A 14,851-nucleotide genomic window follows, 5' to 3' on the forward strand; every position below is an offset into this window, starting at 1 on the left:
TGAGGCTGTGTAATAATATGAAATAATTTTGGAAATGATTTTGAAAGCTCAGAGCCTGAGCTCACAAGGGTCCAATACAAAGACAAGTGAAGGCCAAAAGTGGAGGAGGGGTGGCGGATCAGAGGGCCCTGAGCAACAGACCAATCAGACATGAATAACCCATGTGTGAAATCATAAATAATTTACTGCGTATGCTTACTCTACCTGTCAGGACTAAACTTAGTAATTTACTGTTTATCTAACATACAACAGTATAATAAGTTTAAAGAAACTCAGTGAAGCTGATTCTAATAAAATATAGGAAAGTAGTAGACTTTTTTAAATGGTGGTTACATATTTTCATTTTCTTTTTTGATGTGATGCCTGACCCTGTGTTATGTCAGGTTTTACTAGTTTATAGTTTATAAAATGTAGCAACAACACTGATGAAAAAAAGCTTGTAAAATTGAATATGAAATGTTTATTCAAGAACACGCACTGGCAAGTCAGCAGAGATTTTTAAGCAAATCTGAGCTTCTGTCAAATATACTAGTTTTTAAGTTTTCCTTTTCAGTTAATGTGAAATTACAGAAGAAGGGGAAAAAAAAGTATTTTTATTCTGAAAATAAGATCGATACTCACTATTCTTCCAATCACTGTTCAGCTGTGTGCATTTTATTTCTCCATATCAGTAGAATTGGCCCAGGCTGCATCAGCATGTGCAGCCACTGACTGAAAAAAATTGATCTTTTCAACCTAAACTGATAATTCTCCTGGGCTCTATCTCTGTGTGTCAGCCAATCCAACATTTTACTGTTGGACTTTCAAAAGGCCTGGCTCCCCTTAGGCATACAAATGTGATTCACTGATAAATGTTCTAGTGAGTTACAGCCTGACTGGAAAGTGACAGAGTCACACAGTCTGATATGTACATGGCAATGAATCGACAAAGAGGGCTGTGTGTACATGGAGAACTGCACATTGTCACGGAAAAATACAGCACGCAAGTCTGCATTGTTGCGGACACACAAACACAGAGAATATAAGTCTTTGGGATGGTAAATCAGAATGCCAGCGCTGAACTTTCATTTCACGTCGTTGCTGTGCAGTCACATCATAACTTACAGCTGGTTGCTCACAGACACACACTTTAAAAACACACATGTGTGCACAAGTGAAGTCACAGACACATAATGATAAGGAATCATCCTCATATATGACAACAACAACAAACTTTATTTATATAGCACATTTAAAAACCAGTGGTGTACCAAAGTGCTTAACATACAAAAGAGTAAGATGAAGTAACAGGGAGGATGAAGGCTATGGCAAAGAACCAGCATGGTAGCATGTTAAATGGTATTAAAACACAGAGGCAAAAGAAATGCACATAAAAGCATAAAAGAACAAAATATATAAAGGATAAAACAGTCAAAATATTTTTGGCAAGATATTCTGTGTAATGAAACGCTAACATACATACACATGCTTACACAGTTGGTTCACCACAATCAAAATTCATCAGTATTCCAATCTAGTCAAAAGGGTGTTCATGATAGTTTAATGGCTTGTAGCCTTGGTTACAACATAAATCTGTGCATATGAGTCTGTGACAAGGTCAAACTGTTTTCATGTGAGAATTTGTGTGTCCAATATGGCTGCTGCTCCACCAGCTCAGAGAATATACCAAACTGACTTCACTGCAAAGAGTGTATATCTTACTAACCTTTTTCCATACCATGTAAGCTGATCAACATTTTTTTTGAAACACTTTAAACTAACTAACTACAAATATGTTCTAATTAAAACCAGATCAAGATTAAAGTTGTACTTTCAAGTTTTATGCCATATGTGAGCTATTGCAAGTCTTTTACAGCATTAGTTCAGTTTAGCCTATAACCTCTGAACCACATTTGCAAAATCAAATCATTTGAAACCCTTTTCCAGCTCAGAAAACCTGATGAGAAGTTTATCCTCTAAGTCAATGACTGCACTTCATCCAAAGACATTTGACAGCAGAGCATTAGAAAGGTATAACACTGGAACTTTATATTTGAACAAGTAATTCTAGCCATGTTTAATCAGCTAATCAAACAGCATGGCTGCTCTTACTCACAAATATCCTCAGCGGCACAAGTCTAATGATAATTTGCCTTTAATTGATCTTTCTGGTCAAATAATTATTAATCACGGTCTAAGGAATGAAGAGAATGAAGACAAGAATTGAAAAGGTGTCATTGCATTTCACATAAAGCAAACAATACAACACTGAGTCTTTGTGTGTCTTTGACTTTTTTCCCATAAAATGTAATTTATTTTCTTCCAATAGTCTTAACTACATTTGTGCTTGCTTTAACCTTGGCCTGAACTACTATATTTGAACACTGTTTGTGTGTATGTGTGTGTGTGCATCCCAAGTGTATAATCTTATATGAGGTCACTTTTGTCATGATTACTGTGTGTATGAACTGGGATTGCGGTATGGCAGTTTCATGCATAGCAACAGTGGAAACACAAGCAGATACTTACGATTAAACATTAGCAGTTTCATGATCATTGATGTGCATGTATTATCTTAAATGTTGTGATAGAATACAAAGCTGTGCATATATATATATATCTTCTTTACTTCTGAACTGCATGTTAGATCATATTCGCACATCAGATTCCATTCAGTCTTTTAAATCACGTCTAAAAACGTATTTGTTTAACCTGGCATTCAAGGCTAATTAGGGTAATTTACATCTGGCTTTGCATTTAGATTATGTAATTATTTTATATATATATATATATATAAAAAAAAAAACACCCAGCACGCCCCTGCGGGCGGTTTATCCTTCAAGCTCGGGTCCTCTACCAGAGGCCTGGGAGCTTGAGGGTCCTGCGCAGTATCTTAGCTGTTCCCAGGACTGCGCTCTTCTGGACAGAGATCTCCGATGTTATTCCCGGGATCTGCTGGAGCCACTCGCCTAGCTTGGGAGTCACCGCACCTAGCGCTCCAATTACCACGGGGACCACCGATACCTTCACCCTCCACATCCTCTCGAGCTCTTCTCTGAGCCCTTGGTATTTCTCCAGCTTCTCGTGTTCCTTCTTCCTGATATTGCTGTCATTCGGAACCGCTACATCAATCACTACGGCCGTCTTCTTCTGTTGTCTACCACCACTATGTCCGGTTGGTTAGCCACCACCATTTTGTCCGTCTGTATCTGGAAGTCCCACAGGATCTTAGCTCGGTCATTCTCCACCACCCTTGGGGGCATTTCCCATTTTGACCTTGGGACTTCCAGGTTATACTCGGCACAGATGTTCCTGTACACTATGCCGGCCACTTGGTTATGGCGTTCCATGTATGCCTTGCCTGCTAGCATCTTGCACCCTGCTGTTATGTGCTGGATTGTCTCTGGGGCATCTTTACACAGCCTGCACCTGGGGTCTTGCCTGGTGTGATAGACCCCAGCCTCTATGGATCTTGTACTCAGAGCTTGTTCTTGTGCTGCCATGATTAGTGCCTCTGTGCTATCTTTCAGTCCAGCTTTGTCCAGCCACTGGTAGGATTTCTGGATATCAGCCACCTCCTCTATCTGCCGGTGGTACATAGCGTGCAGGGGCCTGTCCTTCCATGATGGTTCCTCGTCTCCCTCCTCTTTCTTGGGTTTCTGCTGCCTGAGGTATTCACTGAGCACGCTGTCAGTTGGGGCCATCTTCGTGATGTATTCTTGGATGTTTGTTGTCTCATCCTGGACTGTGGTGCTGACACTCACCAGTCCCTGGCCCCCTTCCTTCCGCTTAGCGTACAGCCTCAGGGTGCTGGACTTGGGGGTGAAACCCTCCATGCATGGTAAGGAGCTTTCTTGTCTTTATGTCTATCTCCTCCTTTGGCCAGCCTATAACCCCAGCAGGGTACCTGATCACGGGCAGGGCGTACGTGTTGATGGCCCGGATCTTGTTCTTACCGTTCAACTGACTCCTCAGGACTTGCCTGACCCTCTGCAGGTACTTGGTGGTTGCAGCTTTCCTAGCGGCCTCTTCATGGTTCCCATTCGCCTGCGGGATCCCCAGGTACTTGTAACTGTCCTCTACGTCTGCAATGTTGCCTTCTGGTAGTTCAATCCCCTCAGTTCTGACTACCTTCCCTCTCTTTGTTACCATCCGACTACACTTCTCCAGCCCGAACGACATTCCAATGTCATTGCTGTATAGCCTGGTAGTGTGGATCAGTGAATCGATGTCTCGTTCACTCTTGGCATACAGCTTGATGTCATCCATGTACAGGAGGTGGCTGACAACTGCTCCGTTCTGTAGTCGGTATCCGTAGCCAGTCTTGTTAATGATCTGTATATATATATATATATATATATATATATATATATATATATATATATATATAAAATATATATATATATATATATATATATATATATATATATATATATATATATATATAAAATATATATGTATATATGTATAAAATATATATGTATATATGTATATATTTATTTTATTTATATCTGTAATTTATATTTTATATTGTAATTTTTTTTATCTGTATCATGATTTTACTGGAAAGCACTTTGGTGTACTTCGGTCTTTAAAATGTGCTATATAAATAAATTTTGATTTTTTTTTGATTGATTTAAAACAGCGGTCCGCAACCTTTTTCGCGCCACGGACCGGTTTATGCCTGACAATATTTTCATGGACCGGCCTTTAAGGTGTGGCGGATAAATACAACAAAATAAAACTAGTACCGGTACTGAAAAAAATAAAATTTATTCATAACACACGTGAAAAGACCAAGGAAAACCGAGTAAACGATAAAAACGATAACAAAATAACGCTGAAAGCCGATTAAAAACCCTGAAAACTATACATTTCACACCTGAGCCTCAACTCTCGCGGCCCGGTACCAAACGACTCATGGACTGGTACCGGTCCGAGGCCCGGGGGTTGGGGACCGCTGATTTAAAATACATTTAAAAGTAACAAATTAATTCCCTTAAGAATCGTTGTAATTTACAATAATGAAATAATTCTATATGTACTATATTTTCTTAAACATTTATTGTGTTAGAATCCTAGTGTTATGCACTTGCCGTTGCGCAAGTTTCTGTACACATGCTAATGTACATGTATATACATCACTATAAGTTAATCTGCCTGTGTTTGTTTATGTGGACTCGTTGCTTATGTCAGTTTAGTAAACAGCTCATGGAGTTAGATGTACAGCCAGTTGCTTTTGGGTTTCTCTGAATGTGCTTGTTTTTCTTTAAATAGCCCCTGGACAGCAATACTGGATTGTCTTGCCTCTTCTTAGCCAAAATATGACATTATGCTGGCTCTTTATTGTTAAATCGTAATATACTGAAAACATCACAGGACTGCATAAGAACTGCAATGCCCTCAGTGCCCCGCAGAATCCCACATTTAATGCAAAGTTCAAGTTTCCTGGCAAGTAAAAAAATGTTGAGAAACTAGCCTTCCCTTGGGCCCTGATGGTGTGGTGTGCGTGCGGATGCACACACATTGAAAGAAACTTACCACATTACATTTCCAAGCATTTCAAATGTAATATATGTGGTATTTTTTTAAAACCCTGAACTTGTGACTTGAATTATGCATTCACTGTTTTGTTTGTTTTACTTTTAAGCTGTGGTGTAACTTTTTTTTAGGTTGCGCTTGATGTTTGTGTTGTTGGTGGTAAGCATGAAAAATAGCAGATGAAATGCCATTAAATCATGAATCTAATGCTAGCAGCATGCCATTGACGTGGTTCATTTTTGGACTCTGGTGTTTCAACTTGAAAGGAGAGAAAACAAAAAAAAAAACTCGCACTAATATAATTCATCAGATTGAATCCTGTTTTTAGTTCCAAAATTGTGTACTTTTGGTTGCTAGATGAGAGGTTTTGGAGGTAGTCAATAAATGATCTTTTCTTAAGACTCTGGGGTAGTTAAGCTCTGTATATAAGCTCTGTATATACTTAGGCAGTCTCAACTGGCTTCAAACCAAATGAAAAGAATAATAAGTAAAATTAGTAACACTAAATCTTTGTGAAGGACATTTGTGGTTCATATTGTCATTTAGCAGAGAAAACCAGTGTTCTACCACTGCGTAAAGTGCCCTGTCTATTACCAAGAGAACAATAGCACTTGAGTTGAATGCCATTATGGTTATTAGGCCTGCTTGTGTAGATGGTCATGAGGCATGAGGACATTATGCAGGGCAGTCTACTTATACGCCAGTTAGTACATGATTGTAATCATAAGTATCTGCTTGTGTTTCCACTGTTGCTATAAGGTGTATTATGCATGAGAGGCATGTTAGAAGACTACTGATCACTGATATACCATGAATGAATACTGAAGTTTCAACACAATTCATATGGCATGTAAGTGAGCAGCATCAAGGTCAGAGGGAGCGAAAGTAATGGAGAGGAGAGAGCAAAAGATGAGCAATGAGATATACAGAGGGGGGACAAGATAAGAGAGAATAGTGAGAATAACTCTCAGAAGGATAAACAAAAGCAGACACAGAGGTAACAGCAAGCATCCCTACAGCAGATAGTAGTACTACAGCATGGAGGGCTCACGGACATTATCATATGTTGATTTTTGGTATATTAAGACTCCATAAGACTATTTTATCTGTGCAACTGGAGTTTGTATGACTGAAGGACGAAGCCTAAAATCCTGATAAAGTTAATTCTCTGGTGCCATAAACTACACAAGTTATCCAAACTGTTCTAGTGGATTAAATGTAACTTCAGTAATATGAATTCACACTTGATTTAATACCACACTGAACATTTTTAATCCTTAAATATTTAGCAGAACACTCTGTGTTTATCAGCCCCCAGCTGAGAATAGTCAGTAGTTATAACTGTACCAGCTGAGGACGTTTTTAACTCTGTCTCTGAATCTGTGACTTCTTGATGAGTGGGAAGTATAGCGACACAAAGCAATGAGGAGAAAAATCTTACGGGTTATCTGAATAAGTTAAACTAAGATGAATCAACAGGAATCAACAGCTTGAATGCACTGAGCCCAGAAAATATAATTCTGGTACACACTGGACACTGTTTGTGAATCATCATCAGCTAACAGGACAAGTTGAAGTTCAAAGCAGGTCATTGATACAGGCAGATGGCAGGGAGTGACACATAGACAAGGGTGGAGGATGAACGATAAAGATAGAGACTGACACAGAGAGTGAGAGGAGAGGAGGAGAGTGTTGATAGGACAGAAGAAAGACAAGGAGAAGTGAGAGGACAAAATGAAATGGAGAGAGATGGAGAGGGAGCAAAGGCGAAAGATGTGACTGGATATTTGAAAGGACTGAGGCAGTGAGAATGTGATGTAACCTGAGAAGATACAAAGGATTGGATGGGGCATTGAGGGGGACAGGAGAGGTTAAAGAATCATTGCTGTACATAGACGGGTACTGACCATCACAAAAACAAGAAATGCTAAGTGCAAAAATTTTGTAAGGGGTAAGCTCTCGCCAGGGACGTCATTTTTCTTTCAGCTACTAATAACAACTTCTTTCTGATGAAATCAGTTGGATGACATTCATGACTTTCCACTTCTATTCTATTAACAACTCAGTGTCAGTGTTCAAATCAGTTTTGAAATGACTTCTGTGCCTTTGATAAGTAAGAATTACTATTACAAGTTACCAGTAATCACACAATTTATTCTGCAGTTAGTTGGTTTGAAAGCGCAATGAATGACCACTGACTTAAAATTCAAGGTCTCTTCTCTTCTCTTCCTTGTCACATGAAGCACCAGGGCACCAGCATCATCATCAAAGCTAACATCAAAGTCAAACTTTAAGGTTTATGCTAAGATGCAAATAGCTTTTTATGTAAATAAAGTCACACAAACTTTTTCAAAGTAAGTTGACAGAGAAGGAGATCAAAGGAATTGGCATTTCTTGCCACTGACATGCATATGCACACACATTATTTGGCAAATTTGGAGGGCGAGCGTGGAGATGGCTCGGGCGGACAGCAGAAGAAAAAAATGATAATAATAGAAAAAAAAATGAAGATGGCATGAATCACAGAGAATTACAAAAAGAAAGGGTTAGTGAGGGGTAATGAACGGTGGAATGGAAGACGAAGAGAACAAACAGCGTTGGGTTAATGTTAATGGGGACAAGGATCTTGTCCCCATTAAATATAGATGGCTCTGTTATGGGACATGAAATATACATGAAACACTGGGTTGACATCTGTATCAGCTGTGTTAAGAAGCATGTCTGAGTAGATTGAGAGATGGAAGCGAGCTCAAGTGAAAAAAAAGGCATTGTGGTGAGAAACAAAGGTGGGTGGGGAGAGACACACAAATAAAAAGTCAAGGAAAGAGACATCAGACCAAGACAAGGATCTCGACAGCATTTGATCTACAGCCAGTAGAGGCAGCGCCCCCCCCACCCCCCACCCCCACCCCCTGTTCATAGAAGAGGGCTTTTACAGAGATGGAGATCAATATTATATTGTTGTTTCTTGTTGTGCTGTTGATCCCCAGTGTTAAGTGTTAATCTGAGGTCTTCAGTCTCTGTGGTCGTGGCATGCCCCATGAGGCTTATCAACACAACAGGGCTACTAACCCCAGTGTTTGGCAAGAACACCCATTAGGCTCACATATAACCCCTAACCCTGGAGGTCACAGACCCAACTACTTTCCAGACTGGGCATTGCTGTTAGTTAACAGAAGGCTAAAGGCATCAATGAAAAGACACGTCAGAATCTACTTTCTCTTTCAAAATTTGCTAATAATAGAAATAGTCAAAGAAAGTTGATTGTGTTTATGGACATGATTTGTTTTGGGGTTTTATTTGTCAGTCCCCACATTTTTGAAATATATTTCAATTATACATCATAATGTGTTGTTTGTCTGTAGCAGAAAGGTTGTCAAGAGCTTTCTGCAGCAATGTGTCAGTCTGCCAATCAGGAAATTGAGCTGTGAAATAGCAACTGTTATATTTTTGCCCAAACCATCTTTTTCCAAACCTAACGAGGTAGTGTTTAATACCTAAACCTAACCGGAACATTTTAAAATCATAATGCAATTGAGTTGTGAAAATCTGTCCCTTAAGGTACCGTTTCTGACGTGAGCAGCAAAATGATTCATGTCACTGCCAAAATTTGAAACTTTGTTCCATAAAGTAGAAAATATATATTTTTTGTGCACACAAAATAAACATATATGAAAGCGATTTAGAGAGAGAATTAGTGTCCAGAAACACACACAGAAAAAACAACAAAAGAATAAAAATAGATTAATTGGAAGTGTGTTGAATCCTGAATTGGAAGTCTGTGTTCAGTTGCCAAGGGCCAACATGCACGCAGGGCAGTAATTACACTGCACAGATATTTTAGTGGTTATTAGCTGTTGCTATCACCAGCACTTAATCATTGTCTCTGTCTCTTTTTAGCTGATAGGATCCAGTATGGACGAATAGGCAGTGATGTCACCATGCAGTGTGGCTCCCTGGACAATGATGCATCAGTATCATGGAAGATGAATGGGACATATGTGAAGACCCAGCACAGTCTAGAAGGCCCCAGACTGATCCTGACTAACGTGTCCCTGAACCATACTGGACTCTACACCTGTTTTCAGAAGCAAGATGATGACAAGCATGAAGCCATCTTTCTCCAAATTGGAAGTAAGTACAGTAGCTTACTTTCAATAGGAAGGGCACATTTGCCCTCTAAGTGTTAAGGATGAGACATGACACATTTTTAATCATCCCGAAGGGAAAGTGAGTGATTGCAGACATAAGATGGAAAGACAAAAGGTGAATGAAATGAGAAAGTAGTAAAATAAAATAAGCTACTCTTGATGCCATTGGGATGTCAACAAAAAACAAAGAAAAAAATCCCCAACAACATAGAAACAAGTATGACACTGCTGATAATTTCAAAAGTAATCTGATAAAAATGTGATAAAAATAATGGCTATAGATGCCCTGCTTAGTCTTATTTCATGTTTAAGTAGCTTTCTGTGTAATGTAAAATTACTCAAGAAAGTAAAGTAACAAGATGGTAAAATGTACACATAAATGAGAATTGTGATGAATCCTAAAATATAAACTTCTTTAACACACGGTGAGTCTGTTACTATTTTTATTGTTGTTGAGGGCTGTCTCTTAACAAACTGAATTAAGTCAATTAGCTTAACCTTATTAGCACTAGCTGTCATTAATGCTTACATTTTATGTCTCCATGGAAATTTGCCAGAGTTTTGTTGTTCCATTAAGAATTTATAACTAAATGTATGATACCATTCTGTCAATATACAGCATCAAATAATGAAGAAACAAGTACATTTTATGTCTTTAACACATCTAAAACCAAATGACTTTGCATTATATTACTACTATTACTACTACTAATAATAATGATAATCAGTACAAATAAAAAAAATCATGCTACATACATTCAAACCAACAACAACCCTAACCCTCCAACCACAATTCCAACTTCAGCTGCTTCCAAAGCTTGACAAAAAAAGGTCTAAATATGTGATCAGCTTTGACTGAAAGATAGTTACAGTTGATGCTTGTGATATCATTTGTGATATCATTCCAGTCTTAGTGGAATCACAGTAGAGGCCCTTTTGAAATAAGCTTTGAGTGCGGGATGGTCAGAGCTTATAAAACCTGCGACCATCCCTGCAATCAACTGTGTCCAAAGACTGAGGAGTATTACTTAAGAAGCTGAATCCATTCTATTGACTAGTCACAGGTCCTGATGTTATGACTTTGTATTAACGACTGCGAGGGTCAACATACAGCTGGCTACCAAATTTCCAGATTCTTTTTGTTCCGTGCAAAGTGAGCACTTCAGCTAAATGACAATTTTAATAGTACGCTGTAATGTTTGAGGGGCTGTTTCATTCAAATTTTAAATGCCAATATAAAACTTGAATTGTTGTGATAACAATCTTTACAGTAGATCTGCTGCCAGCTGACCAGTTCTTATGAATAGCTGTTAAAATTATATTTGGTCTATTTCCTGTTATGGTGTGCATAATCGTAATAATCATACGAAAAATAAATGATGTCACTTTTAATGGACTGCCATGAGGGTTTGTGAGTTGGCATTGGCCTCATTTTAAATCCATTATTTTCATGGTGAAAGTTTTATGCACTTATTCTTTGCATAATAAGTGTGTTGGAGGGAGTGGTAAATGGCAAGAAGATGACTTGAATGAAATTGCCTTTGTTATAAATTGCTTTATTGACTAAGCTGAACAGTTTATATGACAATGAAAAGAAGAACCCCAGAAGTAATTTCATGAGTTGGTCTCTATTTAAGTTAAACGTTAATCTTAGTACATGCTTTTGTGTGGTATACTGGTATAGCTTACAGGATGTCCAAATATTTGAATGTTCATAAATGTTAATAATGATTTTAATGACAAGTGATTTCTCTAACCAGCAGATTAGCGTTCTGCCTTATTTATAATACATCACATAACTTATTCACAGTTATTATATTTATCATCCTCCATTCATTAGCTTGGCTGTTATTTTTGAATTCATCTGTCACTGCAGTTATGCCTCATGACAGATTGAATGTCAATCTTAAATGACAGATTGAATAAAAACAATGTTCAGTCAACAGTGAATTATTATCTACTTACTGTAGTTAAAATAAAAAAAAGCAGGGACATTATCTCTGCTGGGCAGTGTTTGTTCACATGAAAATGATCACTCTCTGTCTTCCCTCCTTTTCAGTCTGTTAGTAGTAAAAGGAATAGACAACATTTTAAATTACATTTTTTACAGAAATCACACTGTAGCTGCAAGAAGGCTAGAGAGTGAAATTAAATATCTTCTTGGCATCAGTCACAGTAGGCTACTTCAGAACGGTGGCAAATTTTGATACACAGCACATGATTCATCACTCCAAGGGGGGGAATAGCCCATACAGCGTGCATCTTTCTGACACTCTTGTGTTATTGAGTCCACCACAACTCTATTTTTGAGAAAAGCAAATTGAAAGACAGGTCGACCGGTTCATTTATCTCATTTGTGCCAGGTGAAATGTTAAAATGACTTTTGTGAATCATGCATAGAAATAACCGATCCAAAAAAACAAACAAATAAAATAAATAAACACTCAATGGTTAAAGATATTTTTGAAAAAGCGGTCAGCTCACGTCCCCTTTAGCTAAACAGTAAACCATGCCAGTATGATTCTATCCACTTGTCAACAGAACCAATAGAGGCCAAACACACAACCCATCACGATTTTATCCCAGTGCTGATGTTAAATGTTACATTTCCAAGCAAATGTTTGATGAATGAGACTATATGAGCGCATGGCAGTTTGGTTAATCATATCAGCAGTGATGAATTACACAATGCTGAAGTAATACTGATTTAATGACTTTTATGTTATGGCAAATTATGTCAGCGGGGGGAATGATGCAATTCACAAACAGGCCAGGATATGTGTGTATGTTTAGGTATGCATAAAACAGAGAGAGAGAGAGCGAGCCTTAGACGGACAGATGGAAACAGTATCTGTGTGCAAACACATGTGGAAGACTGGAGCTGCTTTACTGCTATCAAAATGACACTTTGTGTGTGAGAGACAAACAGAGTTTTATTTTATTCATTCATCAAGGGTCAGATCCTACTTTGCTAACCTACTTTTAGCACTGAATCTAACTGTCTCAATAACAGTCTGTGATTTTATGACACGTTCAAGATTTGCTGGGGTGGCAGCAACTGTAACTCCGCATTGCTAAATCTCTTCTGTCTGTGTTTTATTGTCTGTTATGACTGTGACTTTGTTTTCTGGCTACATTTTTTTTCATTATGTTAACTGCCACCTACAAAACTTTAAGTGTTGTGCAGCTACAGTGATAATGACATCATGACAGGCTACACTTGTTCTGATTACCATCATGATGGTAGTTTGATTTTATGCAGCGTTTATTACTTACACTGGGGGCTTGTTATGTTTCACACAGATAGAAGTGTTATCAGGAGAATAGCACAGAGCCATCTGTTTATGCTTTTTAGTTTTTCTCCTTCACTCTGTGTCTCTGTCTCTCAAACTTTTTTGATTATCTCTCATCCTCCTTATCTTGCCTTTCGTTATTCTTCATGCGTATGTGTACATGTGTAAAGCAACCTTGTATGACGTCCTTATTTTCCCACTCTTTCTAGCATCCATCTATCTACGCCGGCTTTTTCATTTGTGTTAGGCAGCATCGCTTGGCTTTGTGTTTACACTGGTTTGCATTAGGAACACTAGTGTATGCGCACTTGGTCCACCTTCACACCGAATTTATGGACTGTGTCAACATAATGTTAGCACAAGGAGACAGCACTTGTTTGTGTTGAGTTTCATGTGGAAATATAGTGCTGCTTTGATGTGTGTTTCTTTTCCCATTTGTATTATTTCACCACTGTATATAACTGTTAGTTTACATTCTCTCTGTTACTTTGTTTTAAAAACTGTCCATCTCCTCATCCACACGCATAAACAGAGAGACACACAAGGAAACTTCAGCACCCAAGTACTCAGTGACGTCTTTAGACTGTATCTTCAGAACAAGACGTGATGTTAACTGGTAAAGGGGGTAACATAAAGCTGGTAAAATAGAAAGTGACATATGGCTTAAAAAAATACAATAGAAAATGAAAGAGTACACCCAGTAAAATTTCATTATAATTTAATTAGCAAGCGGTCATAAAACACTGAAGCGCTTGTGGGATAGTGCATCCTTTGCTGTCACAACAGTGAAGTTATTGCTGTCCTCCTCTTCTCTGGCTTTGTCCATTCTTGTATGTATTGCTTCAATGACCGTCAGCTAAACAATTTATAGTATAGCAAGATGAGCTGCACCCAACCAGTTATTAAGCCTCCCAGCAAACACAGCATTAACAGCATAGCATCATATATCCAGCCACTCACCTGTCAGCTGCATTATACTGCTAGTGAGAACCAGCTGCACTTTATGCAAGTTTTAGACATAGTCTATGTGCAACTTGGTTATATCACAAAGAAATAACTTAAAGTTTACATCTTCTGCAAAAGGATGTTCCATGGTTAAAATTATCAGGGAGATGGAGGAAAGTACAGAAGGACCTTTTCTTTAGGGAAACATTTTACATATGATAGCATACATTATTTTATGTATTTTTTCAAAGTCAATTTCACTGAAAGCTCTACTACATGATGATAACTCTTTGAAAAATGTTTGTATTGACTTAGTTCAGATGTAACAACTAGATAAACTCATCTGTTCAATTGAAGTACTTAATGTACAGTGTGACGGTTAATTACTGAGGCTTATTTTGTAGGAAACATGAGTACCTGAGGAAAAAAAGTTTTATTTAACCCTCCACACTCCAACAGAATTCTACTAAAATGTTCTTGACAATTTTGAAGAAAAGGGAGAAACTGGTGAATATTATAAACACTCATATTTAGCCAAAAAAAAAGCTTAAAGAATTTACAGAAATCTGCTTATTTATTCCTTATATTATTGAAATTATCTATTGTCAGCAGGATTACACATGTAAATCTTCCATCTGTGCACAGCTCAGCTGACATCTAGTCAGCTAAAACAACAACAAATTGTTTTAAGATAAAGTTAGACTTAAAGTGTTTAGAAAGTCATACTGTGAGAGTATGATGATGCTAGCTTTATTTCAGATAAAGTGTTATTGACAACAGCTAAGTGTGGTAAAAACAAGCGACCTTACTGACAAAAAAGTTCGGGATATCCTCAACACTTCACAGACTCATCGATCAATGTCAGACTCCTTTCACAAAGTTTCATAGGCTCAGATGCTACAGATGAACAGAAGCACTTGAGGTGACTTGGGAGTAAACATA

At 38.0% G+C, this 14,851-nt stretch overlaps 1 protein-coding gene across 7 annotated transcripts in view; it reads left to right on the top strand.

The window, feature by feature from the left end:
* The window catches only part of cntfr (ciliary neurotrophic factor receptor), a 223,666-nt gene that overhangs the window by 119,737 nt on the left and 89,078 nt on the right, over positions 1-14,851 (top strand). For 6 of the 7 annotated variants that reach the window (XM_085169227.1, XM_085169225.1, XM_085169226.1 and 3 more), the window contains one exon: positions 9,421-9,654. In XM_085169227.1, coding sequence (XP_085025353.1) covers positions 9,421-9,654 — 234 coding nt within the window. Of the gene's footprint in view, positions 1-233; positions 2,011-9,420; positions 9,655-14,851 lie in introns of those variants that run through there. The other variant, XM_085169230.1, reaches the window with a different exon arrangement.

The sequence above is a fragment of the Neolamprologus multifasciatus genome, chromosome 7 (assembly GCF_963576455.1).
Source record: "Neolamprologus multifasciatus chromosome 7, fNeoMul1.2, whole genome shotgun sequence".
NCBI lineage: Eukaryota > Metazoa > Chordata > Actinopteri > Cichliformes > Cichlidae > Neolamprologus > Neolamprologus multifasciatus.